Genomic DNA, 20,166 nt, shown 5'->3' on the forward strand with positions numbered 1-20,166 from the left:
AGACCCTTGTGATGACCTTGGGCCACCAATGACCCAGGGTAATCTGTTCTAAAGTCAGATGAGCAGCCCTAATTCAGCCTGCAGCCCTGACTCCCCTTCACCACGTCATCTGAGAGCAGCACAGTTCCAGGGCCCAGGACGCAGACATCTTCAGGGGGCCGCTTCTCTGCCACCCTAGAGACCAAGGGAAAAAACTGGGGGCCATGCTACACGGCTTGTGGTATACTACTTCCCGGACCAGGGATCCACCATGTCCCTGGCCATAGAAGTGGGGAATCCTAACCGCTGGACCGCCACGGAATTCCCTGGAAGTATTTTAACACCGAACAGATAAACAAACATTTAGGTCAAAGAAAATGTTTTAATATATAATATGTTCATCTTTATATCAATGCAGTTGTAAAGCATAATATAAACTTTTTTGGAAGAGCCCTCAAAAGCCCCACTGGGGCCCTGCCCACCTGACCTCCAGGTGGGCACACGGCCGTGTCTGGCCCAGGAACTAAGATTCACTAACAGGAGTCTGGAGAACTAACAGTCGGCTGATTTGGAAGGACAGACTGGGAAGGGGGTGGATATAAAAGGCAGTGGGCATCTGGGCAGAGAAGGCAGGGTGGGCTCCCTTCTCCTCAGGCCTTCCTAGATTCTGTAACCCAACCCCACCCGCAAGTCAGCATGGTGACCCCAGCAAGGCCTGTGGTTAAGTGCTTATGACCTGTGACCTTCTACATGTTCCTTAGCTGCCCCATATCCAGTTTCCATATCAGAAGGAAACCAAGAGCTGCCAACCTACCCTCCAAGGGCTGCTGTGAGACCCTGCCTCAGTGTTTCTCAAAGTCCACCCAGAACAAGTGTGAACTGAAGTCTGAGGACTGCTGGGTGGGGGAGGGGATCCTGTGACAGCCGACATCCCATGGGCCTCCCGGGCGGCCACACGAGACTCCTCAGCACTGATGCCCCCCGAGGCCAGCGCCGGGAGGTGGCGGGGCAGCGAGGCATGCCGCCTGGCCGGGAGCATGCCTCTTCCAGCAGGCACAGGGCCAACCCCACGCCCAGGAGCTGACCAGCCCTGTGGCTGGTGTCAGCTCCTCCCGCCCTGTTTCTGCCTGCCTCAGCTCTAGCCCTGGCTCTACCCTTGGGAAAGGAGCCTCCCACATCACCCGGCCCGCCCAGCCCGAGTTCCAGCCTCTCGGGTGAACCTACGACCCGGGCAGCAGTTCCAACCTGCCCCGCGTGCAGGCTTGGGGAGGCGTTTCATGGGGCCCGTCAGGTGGAGGCCTGGCACGGGGTGACGTCCCAAGGTGGGCATGTGGTGGGCTGAGGTGGGCGCCCTCATGGGAAGCGGGCAGGTGACCTGTGGCCTGCAGGTGGTGTGGCTCCCCCTGACCCTGCCATCTGCTGCTGCCCACCTCTGTCTGAGGGGACACGTTTGAGAACGGGAAGGGGAACAGGCCTGGGGGGCCAGGGTCACATGCAGGCCCCCCCCACACAGACCCACCCGGTGGGCAGTGGGTGGAGTGGGGGCCCACACCCAGGGAGGAGTCCCCCCAGCCTCGGGTGGTGGGGCGCCACGGCTCACGCTGGGACACAGCGGGCGCCCTGCGCCGGGCCTGCTCCTGGTTCTGTGCAGTGGCCCCCCTGCAGGACTTGGGCAGGGCGGGCACTCGGGGGGGCGTGTGCAGGACGAGGGAGAGGCAAGGGGATGGGCACAGCCCTCCGACGGCAGGAAGGCTGGGGAGCCACTGGCTCTGCAGAAGACACCGCATTTAATGATCCCCGTGGCCTGCCGGCCGTCACACGAAATAGGCTGCCAGGGCTGACATCTTGTCCTTGGGCCGCCGGGGGCCCGGCTTCCCCGCTGGCCTCCGGCCCCGGCCCCGGCCCCGGCCCTGCCTCCGCCCGGGCCCGCGGTGCATGGGGTGGCAGGAAGCTGCGTGCTTCAGCTCCACCAGCTCCTGGAAGACTGGGTCGCAGAAGACGCAGCCTGTATGCTGCGTGCCGTCGCCTGGCAGCGGGGACTTGGCCTTGTTGAAGTCCACGTCCAGCAGGGCGGCCTCACAGGAGGCGCACGTCTCGGCGGACACGCGCACGCGGTGGGCGTTCTCGAAGCAGTGGGCCACCACGTTGCACCTGTTGCAGGCCACGCGCCACTTGGGGCCGGAGGTGGGGTCGAGCACCAGCACGCCGCTCTCACACTCCACGCATTGGCCGATGCCCAGCATGCTGAGTGAGTGCTGGCAGCTGGGGTGCGTGCACTCGTTGCAGCCTGTGCCTGCGGGGAGGGCCGCGTGAGGCGCACGCACCCACCCCCACCCCGGGGGCCCCTCCTCTCGCCCCACACACGCTCGCCCTGGGCTCTGCTTCTTCAGGGCTTCCTTGACTCTCACGCCCCCCCCCCCCCCCCCAACGCTGAGGTTTCTGGAAGGGCGTCTGGGCGGCCTCCAGTCAGGTCTACCCCCTTTTGTCTCACTCCCTGGGGCCCAGGTGGGACCACTGGCTGCCCTGGAAGCTGCTGGACGTAGGGACGGGTCTCCCTGAGAAGGGTGGGGACTGGGGACTCCCCCTGCCCGCGGGGGGCCCCCCAGCACCCTCCCCCCGTGTCCCCAGGCTGGAGTCCAGGGTGGCGCGGGCGGGCGGGGCTCACCCTTCTTCATGTCCCGGAAGGGCGGGTGGTTGGAGCAGTAGGGGCACAGCGGGTAGCTCTTGCCCCTCGAGCCCGACGACCACAGGACCAGCTCGAAGTCGTCCAGCGGGCACCGCAGCTCCTTGTAGAGCTTGATGGTGCCGTTCTGGGGCAGCGTGTAGGTCTCGTCGCAGTGCGAGCAGTGCAGGCGGCTCGGCTTGGCCTGGGCGGGGTCGGGGGGCAGGGGTCACAGGGTTGCCGGGGCCTCCCGGCCCACCCGCCCACCCTCAGCCTCCCTGGGACACAGAGCAGGGCGCACGACGCAGAACACACTCAGGGCGGGCAGTGTGGTGTTGCCGGGACTGCTCAGGCCAGGGTCTCTGGTCACCGAGTCTCAGGGCTCACTGTTCCACACAAAGGCGCTGCTAAAACCCCACGTGTGCGTCAGCTCCCGTGACAGCGAAGAACGCGGGGTCAGGAGCGCGTGGACGGCCCACGGGTCAGGGCCCCACAGCTCATGCGCAGCTGGGTCTGAGGGCAGCGCTGGGCATCTGCTGACGAAGCTGCCCGGACCTCGCGGTCACTCCATGTGAAGGCCGCTGGAGCGAGGCCGCGGGGAGGCGAGACTGCGTGTTGTGGACACACGCCCTCCTACCTGGATGTACTTCATGAAGCGGTGGCACTTCCCACAGCGGGAGAGGGGCTTGCCCGTGGCCGCCAGGGGCGAGAAGGACACCTCCATCAGCTCATCCATGCCTGCAAGCCAGCAGGACCGGAATCACAGCCCAGCCCCGGCCGCTGCCTCCCCACGCTGGCGTCCTGGGCCAGCCGCAGGGACCACCGCCCGTGTCCAGGGGCGCCCCTGGCGGTGGGTGAGGGCAGCCCCCTGGAGCCAGGGCCTGGGAGCCGGTCTCCCGGAGCGGGTGACGGCCCTAAGCCAGGCTCCCCCGCCAAGGGGCAGGGAAGGGGCACGCTCACCCGCGATGGAGTCCACGAAGTAGTGGAACTTCCTCTTGAAGACGTCCAGGGTGTGGCCCAGGACCTGGCGGAAGTCGGCTCTGCCCTGGGCGATCAGGTTCAGCTGCTTCTCCACGGCGCTGCGGATGGTGGGCAGCACCAGCTCGGCGTCTGTGGGCGGGCGGGGGCGCTGTGAGCCCTCGCCCCGCGTGCAGGGGTAGGGCTCCCACCTGTGATCTCCCAGGAGCCCTATGCTGGGGACCAGGGCACCCCGTCGCAGGACGGTGTCACCGGTCGGGCTGCGCGGCTGAGGTCTGTGCCGTCTCCCACGGCCCCTGGGGGACCCCTCAGGGCAGATACACGGCCCAGCACCAAGGACTCCAGGCCCGGCCAGGAGCCAGTCTGCAGGAATCCAGGCCCCCGCTCTCAGACCCAACAATTTCAGGAGGCCATCAGCCCGGCCGGTGTGGGCCCTGTGGTGGGGGCGTGGCCTGAAGTGGGAGGCGTGGCCGGGGCGGGCCCTGCGGCGGGGGGCGGGGCCGGGGCTCACCGATCTTGTAGTAGCCGTGCACCAGGACGATGCCGAGATTGGTGGGCTTGAGCCGGCGCCCGCTCTCCACGACCACGTAGTTGCGCTGGCAGATGTTGTTGATGTGGACAGGGATGCTGGCGTCCGTCCCTGGGCACAGCACGGACTCGGCTCTCCCTCCGCCCGCCCTGCGAAGCCGGCTTCTCAGCTCCCCCCTCCCCCTCCCCCGCGCCACTCGCAGGCCCACCCTGGGCTGGACTGTCCCCAGACGCGGAGGCTCCTGGTGGCTCAGAGGCCAAGGAGCTCGGCCGCCCGCCTCTCGCATCTGCTGAATGTGAGCTCCAGCCTCTCCCCGCCTCGCCCCACGGCACACGCTCGTTCCAGAACCAGGGCGCAGACCCACGCGCAGAGCGGCGTGGCCAAGTGGTCCCCCAGCAGCTGGCAGACCGGCCGGCGGCGTGGCCTCGGGGCCCCTCCTGATTGGCCCTGGGGACGCTTCCAGCTGCAGAGCAGCCTGGCCGTCCCATGGCCATCCAGAGCCTGTCAGCCTCTAGGGGCCTGGTCCACCAGAGCCAAGCCCAGGGAAAGGCAGGGCCCCTAGTGGGGCACCGGGCTGGCTCCAGGGGTGTGAGGACTCAGGTCACAACCCTGGGCCTGGGGTCTGGGCAAGACCCCTCACCCGCGCAGCAGCGGCCACACAAGCTCCTGAGGACACCGCCTCATGTGGCGCTTCCGGCCCCAGGGAACAGGGCTGTGGGGCCTTGGCCTTCCTGTTGTCCGCAGACTCGACCTGTGCCCTCCCTGCAGGTGAATCAGGGGCCCCCTCGGCCAACGCTCAGCCCTGGAGATGAGCTAGTGCCAAGGACGCATCTCTAGGCTCAAGGCCAGGCCCGGGGGTGGAGGCCGCAGCCAGGGCCCCCAGCCGCCCCGCCCCGCTCGGTGGGCCCTGGCGGGCCTGGGCGGGACACACCGATGCCGTGCTTCTCCATGAGGGTGATGAGCTCGGCCTCCGTCAGGTAGTCCGGCGGGCTGGTCTGCTTCTCCAGCAGCTTGACCTCGGCCACGGCCAGGGTGTCGCCCTTCTGGCAGGTGGGCAGGCTCTCCTCCAGGGGCACGCTCTGCCAGGGCATGATCTCCGTGAAGCCTGCAGGGACACCGGCCCTCAGGATGTGCCGCGCGTCCGCGGAGGGGGGAGCCGCCCGCCTGCCGCCCCACCTGGGGAGATGACGGTCTTGCCCGTGCAGGTGAAGCGCTCGGGCCCAACCCGGAAGGAGACGCTGCTCTGCAGGTACTTGCAGTCATGGCTGACGGTGGCGATGAAGTGCCTGGTGATGTACTCGTAGAGGCGCCAGGCCTCGCCCCCTGCCACGGGTGTGGACGCTCAGTGCCAGGCTCCGGCTCCTGCTGCGGCACCGGGGCCCCTGCTCCCAGCCCGCGGGGATGGGAGACTCCAGGCCCCCCCATGGTTGAGCCTGTCACACTGCCCCACCTGGCCTTCTGCCCCAGGGCCTCCCGAGTGCCTGCCCCAGCGCCTGCCCCCATGTCACTCCTGTCCCGGCCCAGCGATGGAGCACAGCTTTCAGACGCCCCACGCTGCCACGGGCCCTGACCCCCTCCAGAGATTGGGTCACCAGCGTGCCTCACCCTGCCCTCCTGTGAAGCTCGATGCATGCGTGCGTGCGTGTGTGCCAGAGAGCGTGACGTCTGGGGAGCCCCGTACCTAACTCGGCCTCCGTGGCAGCCTTCATGGGGGTGATGGGGGGATGGTCACCAGCGTCGTGGCCTTTCCGTGGGCGGTTGATGCCTGCTGCTAAGAGCTGCTTCACCTGCGGGGAGCCGGGGTGGAGAGGGCGTGAGCCAGGCGCGGTCCCCGGCCCTTGCAGGGGCCGCCGCCCTGGCTCAGCGCTCGGGCCCAGCTCACCGTGTCAGCCCAGTAGGGGTGGTTGGCCTGCTGCCGCAGAGGCCCCTTCAGGTCGAAGCTCTCGGGGTAGTGGGTGGTCTCGGTGCGCGGGTAGCTGATATAGCCCTGCGTGTAGAGCCGCTCGGCGGTCTGCATGGCGTGCTGCGGGCCCATTCCTGCCAGAGACGCAAGCTCAGCGCCAAGACGCCGGGTGCCCAGGCTGGGCGCTCAGGCTCCTGGGAGGCCAGTGCCCTTGTCTGCGGGCCCAGCCCAAGGCCGAGCTCCCCCAGCGGGGCGGGCGCGGGTGACCGGCGCAGCCCTCGAGACACGGCCGGCCCCTTGCCTGGTGGCAGCCACCCCTTCCTATCAGCCAGGTGGCCTGTGCTTCCGGGTCACGAGGCCCTGAGAAAGGAACAGCGCCCGCACTTACCCAGGGCAGAGCTGGCCACACGCAGCATCTCCACGGTGTTCAGGGCCAGTGGCCGCTGCTTGGCCTTCTCCTTCCTGCTCGTGGCCTCCACCTGGGGAGGGGCCGGGGTCAGGGCGGGTGGGCAGGCGCTTGGGTGGGCGCGCGAGGAGCCGCCGAGGGTCTGACTCTCGCCTGCCCTCCGGGTTTCTTTACTGCCCTTTACAGCGGCCCCACGATTCGAATGAATGTTTGTTCAGGCCCAAGAAAGGAAAATCAGAGAGAACTCTAGAGACTGTTTTTCAGGAGAGAAGCTCTGGAGGAGAGGAGTCAGGAACAGGGCTGCACATGGGGGCCCAACGGGAGCCGGCACCCCTGTCCGCAGGGAAGGCGGGGGCCCTGGGGTGCGGGGGGCCCTGGGGTGCGGGCCCCTCACCGTGCCCCCAAGCGTCGCTACACCCTCTGATTCGTCAGGAAAAGAGGGAAGCCGGAACTTTCTCTGTGAAATCTCCTAACTTCTAACTGTGGGTCGCCGTGAGGAACTTCAGTGAACAGTTCCCACTCGCGGAAAAGCGAGGTGAGCAACCAGCTCAGCCTCTGGGCTGAACGGCTGTTGAAGAAGTGACCGTCCTGTCTACGGCAGAAGCAATCCAGGCTTCTCAACCTCCACACTCACCCCTGCCAACCCCATGTGAACCCAGCCAGGGCCACACCCCGAGCTCTGGACAGACAGACGCAGCAGTGGAGGCTGGGGTCACGGCGGGGAGGCCGGGACGTGGTGGCTGTCACGGGCAGAAGCGTGGGGCAGCTTTAGAAGTAGCTCTGGCGCCTGAATCGACCGCACGGGGCGAGAGGGACCCAAGGAGGCACGACTGCAAGGTGCAGCCGCCACGGCCGCGGGCCCGCCCGTCAGCCCCACGGGGCCAGTCCCCTGCCCCGTGGCATCAACCTCCTCCTACCAGCCACGCGCCATGCTTCCAATTCCTGAGACCCTGAGTGAGAAAAGTGGCCGGTGAGGCCAGGAGAGCTGATGGCCTGGAGCGGCCGTGCTGACTGTGGGCCCTGGGCGGGCTCTCGACGGGCACAGGGGCCTCTGGCTGGATGTGCCGAGGACAGACATCGAGCAAGGGGGCACCCACAGGGCATGTGCACCAGTCAGAGCAGGCAGCTGTGTGGTGGCCACGGCCTGGGGGAGGGGAGGGGCAGGATCGCGGTGCGGGCGTGTGTGGAAGTAACTACTCCTCTCTAAAAGGTGTCTGTTTTCCAGAAAGACAGAGGGAGCCCTGTGCCCTGGCCAGCAGACGCCTCCGCGGCCCCACAGCAGCCCACCTGGGCCTCCTTCTCGAGCTTGGTCATGTTCAGGAACATCTGTGCGATCTCCCGGTCGAACACGCGCACCCGGTCCCAATCCAGAAGGAGGGAGCGGTCCTTATCGACGTCCACCTGCAGGAGGGGGACAGGAGGAGAGTCAGGGAGAGACAGCACCCAGGTGAGCCTCCGCCCGCGGGGAGTCCAGGCAGGCGGAGCTGGTCCTTCCCCGGGCCTGGCTGGAAGGGCTCATGGCCGGGCCTGTTCAGGGCCGCAGCCCAGTGTGTGGAGGCCCAGCCCCTCCCGGAGCACAGAATGCTCTGACAGAGGCCTCGCTGGGGTGAGGGAGACAGTCTCAGGACGGGAGCCCAGCGGCAAGGTTGAGCTGTCCTCAGGGACGTTGCAGCCACCCCCACAGCCCCTGCAGCCCTCGGCCTGGCCCCACCGGGGACCCCAGCCCCATATGGACTGCAGCGGCTCCATGTTATACTCGGAGTTCTACGAGAACCTTCCATCTTTCCTACTTGGAAAACGTGTTCTAAGGCTTTTTAGAAGCTGGAAGGCCAGTGGCCCATGGCCCTCAATCCAGTCCTTGGACCTGACCAGCCCAGTGGCGGACCTGACCCTGGGCTGGACGGCCCTCTGCTGTGCCCACACTGGGACAGCGGTCCACGTCCATGCCCTGGGCCTGGGTACCACGATGACGGTGGAGGCGCTCAGCCGCCACACCCAAGCCCAGCAAATCCCGGTGTGAACGGGAAAAGGCGGCGGACCTTGGCCTGCAGCACCCAGTAGGTCTCCGGTTTGAAGGACTGGATCTTGTCATGCCGCTCCACACAGAACCCCAGCGTGGGGGTCTGGCACGGCCCGAAGGAGATGAGCGAGCTATCCAGGTTGCCGTATTTCCCCTGGAAGTACTTAGTCTGGAACCTGTGAAGGGGGTCGGAGAGACAAGGACACGCCAGTCAGGCACACACTCGGGTGTCGGGTGCCGGGGCGGGTGGGCGGGGCGGGAGGAAGCCCTGCGCCCTGCTCCGAAGCAGGCAGAGGGCAGCGGCTCTGAGCTCCCCGCACGCCCCACGCCTCCCCCCGGGGCCCGCCCACTCTCACTGCCGCGGGGGCCCCATGGTCTGCGTCAGCGAGAGACAGCTGTCTCAGGAACCGAGAAGGCGGACAGTCTCCTGTCTCTGGTTGGGCCCGGGGGGACGGGGCGGGAGGGGAGGGCACCTCGTGAAGGCGCAGCCGATGCGGAGGTCCAGCTCCTGCCGCGCGTCCACCGAGAGCGCCTCGTTGTGGTCGGGCTCGCCCAGGCGGGCCATGGCAGCGCAGATGTCCGTGTCCGTGATGGAGCTGAAGCGGGCCCGGAACACCGTCTGCTCGCCACCGTGGGCCTGGTTCATGACGGGCAGCACCGCGTCCAGCACCTGAGGGGGCCCGGCGGTGACGCCCACAGCTTGCCTGGGCGCCCGCCCCTCCCGCTCCCGCCAGCCGGCCACCGCCCTCCCCTCCGCAGCCTTGGTCTCCGCGGGCCTCGGCCACCGCACTCCCTTCCCTTCCGTGTTCACACCCTTCTCTCCCTACAGCGGCTTCCACCCTCAACCAGGAGGCGCTACCGCCAGGGACGCAAGAGATCCCGGCCACTAAGTCTGCCTTCTTGAGGAGAGTATGGGGAGGGGGGCGGCATCTGGGAGACCCTCCAGCAATGGGAGTAAAGACAGCGATGGGAAAAGAAGGCAGGGCAACAGACAGGTAGGAGCATGGGCTCTGGACAACACCCGGCAGGCTTGGGGGTCCCGGAGCCCAGTCACTAAGAGTCACGCAGGCCGCGGTGGAGGTGGGTGGGTGGGGCCGGGAGAGGGCCCCGGGCGACAGCGGGGTGTCACAGCCTGAGGGGCTCCTGCGATTGCAGCTCTGGGAGCGGCAGAGGCGGGGCGGGCACCGTGATGGAGCAGAGCTGGCTGGCAGGGGTGAGAGGGGTTGACAGGGCGCCCGGCCGCAGGGCTGAGGTCCCGGGGTGGGGCCGGGAGGGCCCAATGCTCAGAAGCCACGCTCTCCTCCCGGCAGCCCTGTGCCGGAGAAATCCTGCCCCAGCACTTCCTCACACGCTGCCCGCCAGATGACGGGACGCTCCCGGCCTGGGCAGAGCCGGCCGGCCGCATGGACCTCCACCCCTCGGGGCCCTGGCCCCCAGTGTGGCGGCCCGCGGACCCCCAGCCCTCACCTCAAAGCAGATATTCTCGCCCTCCTTGTCGCAGTCCAGCCACAGCACGATGCAGTCAGAGCCCCTGCCCTCCACCTGCGCACAGACACGGGTGTGCACTGCCCGGCCGCCCCACCACCGCCCACGCAGAGCGTGCGCCCCGAGCCCCCCCAGGCCCCCCTCAGGAGCCCTGGAGCCAGGGCAGGAGTCACCGGTGGCTCAGCCTCTCAGCAAAGAATGTAGTTCAGAACTGCTAGTTTTTAGACCAAAAACATAATAAATGCCATGAGATCTTAATCCCCAAAACTGCATCAAAAAAGAGATTGAACTGAAATCACTAAACGTTAACGGCAGTTGTCCTAGATGCTGAGATTACAGATAAATTTTTTTCTTCCTCCTTACTTGTATTTTCTAACTTTTACCATGGGTTTGCATTATTTTTACTGTTGTTTACTTCTTAAAGTTTTATGTTTTTACTTCTACTCCTGGGTGCACAGGGACCTCGCCGCTGTGCATGGCTTTCTCGCTGCAGTGAGGGGGCTACTCTCCTGTCACGGTGCGGTAGGAAGCCCCGGCTCTGGGGCACTGGCTCAGCACTCGGGGCACACAGACTTACTTAGATCGCAGCACGTGGGATCTCCCTGGACCAGGGACTGAACCCGCGTGCCCTGAACCAGCAGGCAGATTCTTACCACCAGACTCCCAGGGAAGTCCCCGTGTTTACATTTGTTTTAGAACCCACCACCACCAAACCATTTTAAAGCAGGAGGCTGGCCCGGGGCTGAGTGACCGGGGTGCCCAGGCAGGCCGTGAAGGGGAAGTGTGGGCCCCAGGGAGCCCAGGACGCACCTGCAGGAACTTCACCATGTTCAGCTTGGGGTTGGCCTCCTTCTTCTCCGTCGGGGCCTGGCTGAACAGCTCAGCGGGGTCCACCTTGTCCCATTTGTTGTATTTTCCTGTGACACACGTCGGGACGTCAGGACCACACGTCACAGCTATGGGGCCCGGGACCCCGGACAGGGAGGCTCAGGGGAGGGCCTCCTTTGCTCAGGAGCTAGCCAGCTCTGGGTGGGCCTGTGGCGGGGGCACCACTCCTGGAGGGCTGACTGCCCAGGCAAAAGGCATGCCGCTCACCCTGTGTCCTCCTCGGCCAGTGCCTACACCCTCTCCCTGCCCAGCACTTGGCCGGCCCTGACAAGCGCTCAGCAGATCCCAGGGGACCTCAGTATCCTCAGGCCCCCTGTCCCGTGCATTGCCCCCCACTTCTCTACTTGAGGCTCGGGGTACAGGGGGCCTGGACGATCCTGGGAGGCGACAGCTCTGTCCTCAGACCTTTCACACAAAAGGAGCAGAGAAGCAGCTAGCCCAGAGTTCCGGTCGGACCCACAGCAACCACAGCCCTGGAGCCAGTCCACGGGGTCACTGGCGCTGGCCTTTCGTTGCCAGCTGCCGAATGACCGCAGACAACGGGCACCCTCAGCAGGCAGTGGCCCACTCCAGAACACCCGCACAGGCCAGGCTCCCACTCAGGTGCGCACTACCGCCTCCACGCTGCCCAGGAAGGTGACCGAGGGCCACTGCTGTGGCGAGGACTGCAGGGCAGCCCCCACAGCCTGCCAGCCTCGGACTCACCACTTCTGGACAAACCTCTCTGCCCCGAGCCCACCCCGGGCTCCCTCTGGGCCGCGGGCAGCACGGGGCAGGGCTCCGCGGTGGAATGGGGGTGGGCGAGAGCGGGGCTCACCCAGGAAGTCCAGGGTCATCACGTGGCCGCAGACAGACGTCATCTTGAAGCGGACGGGCTGGCCCGCAAAGGTCCCGGGGTACTCGTACACCGAGCACGTCCCGTTCAGCCCTTTGCGCGAGGACATGCTGCCTGCGGAGAGGTGGGCGGCCCTGACGCAGCTTCCCAGGGGCCGGGCCCCCCCACAGTGCTCAGAGACCGCCCAAGGGCTGTTTGCATTTCTGTGCTCACTCCTGAATTTGATTCCTGCCTCTTTCAGACCCTCCTCAGAAATGACCCGGAGACTCCCTCACTGTCGACCCCAAGGTGACATCTTGACAACCCACGGAGGGTCCCTCTGCCGGTCTCTCTCTCAGCCTCTGGGGACCAGGCATGTCTGAGTCTCCCCTCCCCTCCAGACCACAACTTCTCAGCCTGCTGCTCCAGGGTCTCCTCTTCCCTCAGCTGCTAGACCAAGGGGAGGTCAAGGCAGACGCCTGTCATCTCTGAGTCCCCAGCACCCAAGGATGTGGGCAAGGGCAGTGTCATCGCTTCCCGGTGCCCTGGGGCCGCGGCTCAGCCTCGTGGCGCTCCTGAGTGGCATGCGGGGTGTGCGTATAGCTGGGCATCCGTGGGGCACTAGTGCGGACACCCGGGCATGGCCTTGGCACCCAGGCTGGGGCAGGGGGCCTTCCGGTGGACTTCCTGCCCAGGTTAGCAGGGCGGGCTTCTGCCGTTCAAGAGCAGCCCCCCTGCCTGCCGCCTGCTCCTACCTGTGCCTGGGGGGAGACCCGGCTCACACCGAGTGTGGAGGTAATTGCACCCCATAGGGACCAAGTGACTCAGGGGCCGAGGGCTTCATCCATGCCCGCCGTTCCCAAACAGACGCGACTCCAGGGGCCTGGGGCTGCTTCGGAAGAAGGCAGGCCTGACTGGTGGGGCAGGAAGGCCCATGCTCCCACACCAAAGCTGCCGGACGCCGGAGCTGCCCTCCTACCTCGAGAGAGGATCCTGGCGATGGACTGGGCCAAGGACGGCTTCTCGGCCACCATGAACACGGTCTTCATCGTACCTCGGGCTGCCGGTGCCCCGCCTCACTCTGCTCTCAGGAAACGGCTCAGACACCGCGCTGAGGCAGCGTCACGCTGCTGCCACGCCGCCAACTGCTGAGACAAAAGACACGCAAAGAACAGCGGGGCTTCCGGTACAACCTGCCACTCTGAACGATCAAACATACCCGAGGTAGAAAGAAACTCGGGGAGACCTGAAGGCCTCTCACAGACAACGGCCCAGAGCAGCTGAACCAGCTCCAGATGAGGGTCTCCTGTGAGAGAAGCTGAGGTGGCCCCACAACCCCAGGTGGATTTTGGCCCCAAATCTGCACTAGGAAGCTTGGGGGGGGGGGGCGCCTTTGAGCCTGGCCCCTTCCAGTGGAGTGGTCTTTTACCCCCGGGGCCAAGAGCGGCATCTCCACCGTGGCTGAACTTCAGGGTGCCCTGCGTGCCTTACCCAGGGCACGTGCCCAGGCCAGGAGCCACGTCCTCCTGACACCAGACCAGCCAGCCAGGGGATCTAGCCCCCAGTAGAGCTTGCTTGGCCCTTCCCAACAGGCTCCGACCGAACCCCCTCCTGCCCTGCCCCACCTCTGCAGGCCAGGCTCGAGCCAGTTAAGTAGAACACCGTGGTCTAAAGCAGGATTACACAGCCCCGAGGATTTCCCACCTTGGTGACTGAATCAAACATCGAGGCAGTCAGGGAAAGGAGCCTTTCTAAGCTCCTCCGTTGCAGGCGGTGCTACGGCTGTAAACACCACTTCGTTGAATCTTTAATGAGCAATTCTACAAGGCCTGCTTCCCTGGCGGCTCAGCTGGTAAAGAATCTGCCCGCAATGCGGGAGACCTGGGTTTGATCCCTGGGTTGGGAAGATCCCCTGGAGAGGGAAAAGGCTACCCACTCCAGTATTCTGGCCTGGAGAATTCCATAGACTGTCTAGTCCACAGGGTCTCAAAGAGTTGGACACGACAGAGCGACTTTCACTTTTCACTACAAGACCTTCGTTGGAACTCTTTTAAACTACGAGTACACTGAGGTTGCACTCATCTCACACACTAGGAAAGTAATGCTCAAAATTCTCCAAGCCAGGCTTCAGCAATATGTGAACCGTGAACTTCCATATGTTCAAGCTGGATTTAGAAAAGGCAGAGGAACCAGATATAAAATTGCCAACACCCGCTGGATCATTAAAAAAGCAAGTGAGTTCTAGAAAAACACCTACTTCTGCTTTATTGACTATGCCAAAGCCTTTGACTACGTGGATCACAAATAAACTGTGGAAAATTTTGAAAGAGATGGGAATACCAGATCATCTGACCTGCCTCTTGAGAAACCTGTATGCAGGTCAGGAAGCAACAGTTAGAACTGAACATGAACAACAGACTGGTTCCAAATAGGAAAAGCAGTACGTCAAGGCTGTATATTGTCACCCTGCTTATTTACCTTATATGCAGAGTACATCATGAGAAACGCTGGGCTGGAAGAAGCACAAGCTGGAATCAAGATTGCCGGGAGAAATATCAATAACCTCAGATATGCAGACGACACCATCCTATGGCAAAAAGTGAACTAAAGAGCCTCTTGATGAAAGTTAAAGAGGAGAGTGAAAACGTTGGCTTAAAGCTCAACATTCAGAAAACTAAGATCATGGCATCTGATCCCATCACTCCATGGGAAACAGATGGGGAAACAGTGGAAACAGTGGCTGACTTTATTTTTTTGGGCTCTAAAATCACTGCAGATGGTGACTGCAGCCATGAAATTAAAAGATGCTTACTCCTTGGAAGGGAAGTTATGACTAACCTACACAGCATATTAAAAAGCAGAGAAGTTACTTTGCCAACAAAGGTCTGTCTAGTCAAGGCTATGGTTTTCCCAGTGGTCATGTATGGATGGGAGAGTTAGAGTATAAAGAAAGCTGAGAACCGAAGATTTGATGCTTTTGAACTGTGGTGTTGGAGAAGACTCTTGAGAGTCCCTTGGACTGAAAGGATATCCAACCAGTCCATCCTAAAGGGGATCAGTCCTGAGTGTTCATTGGAAGGACCGATGTTGAAGCTGAAACTTAATACTTTGGCCACCTGATGCGAAGAGCTGACTCATTTGAAAAGACTCTGAGGCTGAGAAAGTTTGAAGGCAGGAGGAGAAGGGGACGACAGAGGAGGAGATGGTTGGATGGCATCATCGACTCAATGGAGATGAGTTTGAGTAAACTTCGGGAGTTGGTGATGGACAGGGAGGCTTGGCCTGCGGCAGTCCATGGGGTCGCGAAGAGTCAGACACGACTGAGCAACTGAACAGAACTGATCTGAACTGAGACTGAGGTTCAGAACAGCTGAGACTTGTGTCAGACCTTTGCCAAGGCTCTCGGGACCCCCGGCTCGCTGACCACCAAGCCCGCGCTGGGCTGACTCCTCACGTCCCCTTCTCGAGCAATAGCGAAGCCAGACGAGGCCGCCGGGAGAAAGCAGCGCTCAGGATTCCAGCGAATCTGCTCCGACAAGTGCCTTTCGCCGCCTCCGCCCTCCCGTACACCCCGGGCGCCCTCCTGACTGAACCAGGCCGGGCCGGGCCGGGCCTGGGGCGGAGCCTGGACCCCAACCCCGCCTGACGCCGCCTCAGTCCCCACCCGCGACGCAGACCCAGCTCGGTGCAGAGGGGCCCCAGCCCCAGAGCCCCCTCCTTCTGGACGCTCCCCAAACCCGCCCGCCCGGGAGGAGGAGCCGAGACTGTTGAGCCGGCCGGACCGGCGCCCAGCCACGGGGCTGGACCCGCCCCCCAAACCGCACGGCGCCCTGCCGCTCACCTGCTTCCAGCCTCCTGCTCCTGGAGGCCCGCCGCCATCTGCTTCCGGGTCAGTCGCCATCTGCTTCCGGGTCTGTTGATATCTGCTTCCGGTCCGTGCCCGGACAGCGTTCCACCCCCCCACCCCACCAGCCCTCCGGCGCTGCACGCTCGCACTTGTGGGTTCTGAAGCTCGAGAGTTCCGGGCGGATCCTCCAGTCGGCCCTAGCACGCGGGGTCACAGGGGTTCCCCCCAAATGCCTTCCATCTCATTCTTCACCCGCCGCGGGGAGGCAATAATGACAATTACCTACAGGGAGGAAATCTGGATGATAAGCATGAAGACGTATCTACTACTAATAAACTAAAAACTACCGATGCGTGTATAGCAGGCTTCTTTGAATGCTATAAACATTGTAGAATGCGTGGATGAGCTAATGTAAAACCTATCTGGAAAATAAAAATAACCTTTTGTGTTAGAGTAATGGGTTTATGGGAGATTTAAAATAATTTTCGTGGCTTTATTTTAATATCTTTCTTTAAGGAGAATGTTTAAAATTTATTTATTTTTGGTTGTGCTTTCTTTGCGGTGCAGGGGCTTTCTCTAGTTGCCAGGGGTGGAGGGCGCCCCTCACTGCCTTGCACAGGCTTCTCCTTGCAGTGGCCTCCTGCGGCAGGGCACGGGCTCTAGGCCTTCAGTAGCTGCAGCACAGGAGCTGTGGTGCAGCGGCTTTAGTTGCCCTGAAGAAGGAAACAGAACAGGCTCCATCTTGAAAGCAGGACTCCATCTTGGGCCAGACTGTGGACTTGGAGCTCTATGCCCAGTATCTATGGAAACAACATACCACTGGAAAACCAGGCCCCCGGAAGGAAGAGCCCCAGGGCTCTCCATGCCTAAAAGAGTACCCTAATTATCTCTGTAACCGAATAGAATCATACATTCTGTTATGCTTATTGGGGTATGACCACAGGCCTATTGATAATTGTCCACTGTTAACTACCTAGGCTTAAGGCATATGATCACGGGTTAACTTTGACTGTATCTTTCTTTTTCCTTTATTCAGACTAGTTTCAGGAAACCTTATACACTCAGGGTATATAAGGTTTTCACAAACACTGGTCCGGGTCCTTGGCTAAGAGGAGACTCTGCCTTGGGCCCGCAGGTGTAATAAACTGCACTCCACTATCTGCATTGTCCTTCTGAGTGAGTTTGTTTCCCAGAACAACGCGTGGCTACAACAGCCCCAGGGCGTGTGGAACCTTCACACAAAAGGGACTGAACCCTTGTCCCCTGTACTGGCAGGCGAGTTCCTAACCACTGGACCACCAAGGAAGTCCTACAATCTGATTCTGACCCTGGCTACGTGGAGTTTAGGGCGACTTGCACAAATTAAGGATGCGACCCCCTCCCCCCCAAAAAAAACCCATCCCTCATTTCAGACACCAGCTACAAACTCAGCTATCCCCAGGCCACCTATATTTCTGACCAAATGGCCTGGGAGGCTCCCCTGAACCTCGGTGGCCACTGGGATTACATTCCTCAGGACAGTTGCGGGGACCACTGGCTCTGTGATGGACTCGGTCTCCAGCCCCCCTCCCCGTCCTGGGAGCTCAGCTCAAAGTTTGCATCGTCTCATCGCTGGGTGGGGCTTTCCTCATGGCCAGCATCCTTCACGAATCACCCATTAGTATAAACTCAGGGGCCCCCCTGAATAACAAGCGCTGGATTTAGAGGCTGCCTCCCAGGAACCAGGGACAAAGAGTAGCCGTTTCTCTACTATACACACCGTGGTCAACACACAGCATCTCATTTATGTACCCAAGGACCCAGGGGCAGGAGTGGACCCCCAGGACCACAAAGCTCACAGACGCCTCCTCCCCGGCTCCCTGGGGAGACCCCCGTGAGGACGAGGGGCAAAGGCCTGGGACAGAGCTAGAGTGGCTAAGGCTACCTCTGCCCCCTCCTGAAAGCCCGTCCAGTTGCTTCCTTTTCAGGAGCTGCTAGTCACTCCGGGTTCACTCCAGGGGAACAGCGGCTGGGTCTGGAGGGGGCGGGGCATGCTAGGGGCATGGGAGGGGACGGAGCGGACCCTCACCCAGGGCCCCTACACCTTCTGCAGCCCCCAGCAGGTGTTGCCCACCATGAGGACCTGTCCTCTCTTCCTGGCTCACCACACACACAAGTGTGCACAAGAAGCTTACTCTGTGGCGCTCAGCTTCCTTTGGGGGATGCGGAGTCGCCCCCTCAGGGACTCCATCCTGGCCTCCTGGGCACTGGTCTGTGAGCCCCATGCAGGTGCTTCCTCCATCAAAGCTTCCCCTGGGTTAAGGCAGGAGCCACAAGGGCCAGCACGTGGCCGCTCCCCCCGACCAGCATCACAAACCCAGGGAAGTTTGGGATGGCCACCGGGAGCCAGGCGTGCCAAGGCCCCACCTCTGGGAGGTGGGGAGGAGGGCGGGGGTGCTGGCCCTGCCCTGCGAGGACCCGGGGGCTCTGCGCACACTGGAGGCAGACCTCTGCTCCGCCGCACGATGTCCTGGGTCCTCGTCCTCCTGGGACTCCTGGTCCACTGCACAGGTGAGAAGCCCCGGAGCTCGCGGCTCCCGGCCCCTTCCCACGCCCTGCTCTGCCCCGATGCCCACCCGCCTCTGTGTCCCCAGGCTGCAGCCCTCAGCCTGTGCTGAGTCAGCCACCTTCCATGGCCTCGTTCCTGGGAGACACCGTCCGCCTGGCCTGCACTCTGCGCGGCGACCACGACATCGGCCTTTACAGCATCTACTGGTACCAGCAGAGGCCCGGCCACCCCCCGAGATTCCTGCTGAGATATTTCTCCCACTCGGACAAGAGGCAGGGCCCCAATGTCCCCCCTCGCTTCTCCGGCTCCAAAGACCTGGCCAAGAACACGGGGTATTTGAGCATCGCTGGGCTGCAGGCCGAGGACGAGGCTGTCTATATCTGTGCTATGGGGGCCCTGGGCATGGGGCGGAGGCGGGAGATGCAGAGAGAGGAGAGGGAAGAAAGGGAGCTAGCCACTCCGGGCTCCCAGGGCCCCGGGGCCCCCCGGGACACGCTCCCCTTGCACTAAAGGCCGAAGGGCTGCATCCCCACGGGGTGGGGGTGTGGGCGAGGAGGCTGGGGCGGTGGGCTGCCCAGGGCCAGAAGACGCTCCTGTGAACCCCCTTGGAGGGTGGATTTGGGGATTAAAGGTGTTTGCGTCTTGGGAGGTTGTTCTGCCGAGTGGTCTGAATTGGTTCGGAGGAGGCCCGGGATGCTTTGTGAACCATCAGAATGAGTGGAATGCACCTGAGAACCAGCTAGGGTGAAGGTCCCAGGAGACTGGCCGGCCATGGTCTGCTTGGCCAGAACCCGTGGGCTTGTGGGTCTTCCGGGGCAGGTGGCTGACATGGCCCCTTGGGGGTGCCCCTACCAAGGACAGGACACGCTGTTGTCACCTGATTGTGCACAGGGTAAGCAGCTTAGAAAACACATTTGCTGTCCCTCCGGCGAGGAGAGAGGTGCCCCGGGATGTGTGTGGACGCGGTCCCTTGCTGGGCCTGATGGTTCTGTGCCATGGGGGGCTGGCCTGTGCCCTCTAGGGGGTCCAGCAGCATCCCTGGCCTCCACCACCCAAACAGCCTCCCGCCCGTAGTTATGACGACCACAGACGTCCCCAGGCATCGCCGAAGGTCCCCAAGGAGGCAAAATCGCCCCAACAGAGACACCCTGGGCCAGGTGAGAGGAAGTGTTCTCCATAAATAGCACAGATAGGAACTAGTTTTGGTTTTCTAGGCCATATAATCTTTGTGGCAACTACTTAATTCTGTCCTGAGAGCTCAGAAGCAGCCACAGACCCTTTGTGAACACACGGGCGTGACTGCTTCCTGTTAAACTTGGTTTACAGAAGCAAGACAGGGCCGGGCTGGTTGTGGCGCTTGGGCCATGCACTGCTGACCCTGCTCTGGAGAAACACTCATTGCCGCCTCCAGGTTCCAGCCAGACCACACTCGGTGGGGTGAGCAAGGCCACCTGAGGCCACTTGTGCCTGTGGACTCCAGGGTACCAGCCCCTCAGGACCCCAGAAACCCCATGGGCAGGGGTGCGGCCTCACCAATGGGCTTGTTGGGTGAAGAGGAAACAGTGGGTTCCTGCTACTCTGGCCCACATCTGCACCCTGAGCTGTCAGGAGCCGTTATGGGAGGTCCCGCCCTTGACAAGGTCATGAAGAAAATACCGGGCAGGCAAGGCCGTCCGAGACCCCATCCATGACGAGGTCATGAGGAAAAAACCTGACAGGCAAGGCTGTCTAGGATAAGGGACCCTCCAGGTTGGCCTCGGCCTCTACCCCACCCTGTATCCTCCCCCCTTTTCTGCTGTTGTTCTTGTTTGCCCTGCTGCAGATTCTTGTGTTGCCTGCTGAGAACTCTCCTGCTCCTCTTTCACTGAATAAAGACCAACTTAAACGCTAATTAATAAATCTCCTGGACACTGGTACCCTATGAAGGGGCCAGGGATGAAGGAAATGCTTCAATTCAAACCCTTTTGCTGGCATTCTGGCTTGTTTGATAAATATGTGCTTTCATTGCACAAAATGCTCATGATTGTTCTAAACATCCTAAGCACAGTATGCTAACAAAAGAAACTATTAAGCATAGGTCCCTCCACGGGGTGAGAAAAGCCCCACA

At 62.5% G+C, this 20,166-nt stretch overlaps 2 protein-coding genes across 5 annotated transcripts; one reads left to right on the forward strand and one right to left on the reverse strand.

The window, feature by feature from the left end:
• Window positions 1–341: 341 nt before the first annotated feature.
• TOP3B (DNA topoisomerase III beta) lies at window positions 342–15,582 on the reverse strand. 4 transcript variants are annotated; one of them, XM_043901131.1, is made up of 18 exons: window positions 15,506–15,582; window positions 12,644–12,812; window positions 11,668–11,799; window positions 10,773–10,879; window positions 9,945–10,019; window positions 8,951–9,147; window positions 8,497–8,653; window positions 7,745–7,858; window positions 6,440–6,530; window positions 6,031–6,185; window positions 5,830–5,935; window positions 5,325–5,471; window positions 5,080–5,253; window positions 4,131–4,259; window positions 3,602–3,751; window positions 3,279–3,379; window positions 2,645–2,846; window positions 342–2,272 (listed from the first exon to the last, which is right to left on the reverse strand). In XM_043901131.1, exons 2-18 carry the CDS (start codon window positions 12,711–12,713, stop codon window positions 1,794–1,796), a joined length of 2,586 nt encoding a protein of 861 aa, XP_043757066.1. In that variant the 5' UTR covers window positions 12,714–12,812; window positions 15,506–15,582; the 3' UTR covers window positions 342–1,793. The 4 variants fall into 4 exon arrangements, with proteins under 4 accessions (XP_043757066.1, XP_043757065.1, XP_043757067.1 ...); XM_043901130.1 differs by having other exon boundaries at window positions 12,644–12,809; window positions 15,506–15,573; XM_043901132.1 differs by lacking the exon at window positions 15,506–15,582 and adding an exon at window positions 14,143–14,166 and having other exon boundaries at window positions 12,644–12,809.
• Window positions 15,583–17,704: 2,122 nt separating this feature from the next.
• Window positions 17,705–19,724, forward strand: VPREB1 (V-set pre-B cell surrogate light chain 1). Its single transcript, XM_043901136.1, has 2 exons — window positions 17,705–18,061; window positions 18,145–19,724. Exons 1-2 carry the CDS (start codon window positions 17,713–17,715, stop codon window positions 18,567–18,569), a joined length of 774 nt encoding a protein of 257 aa, XP_043757071.1. The 5' UTR covers window positions 17,705–17,712; the 3' UTR covers window positions 18,570–19,724.
• The last annotated feature ends 442 nt before the right edge of the window (window positions 19,725–20,166 follow it).

Source organism: Cervus elaphus, chromosome 5, assembly GCF_910594005.1.
Source record: "Cervus elaphus chromosome 5, mCerEla1.1, whole genome shotgun sequence".
Lineage (NCBI taxonomy): Eukaryota > Metazoa > Chordata > Mammalia > Artiodactyla > Cervidae > Cervus > Cervus elaphus.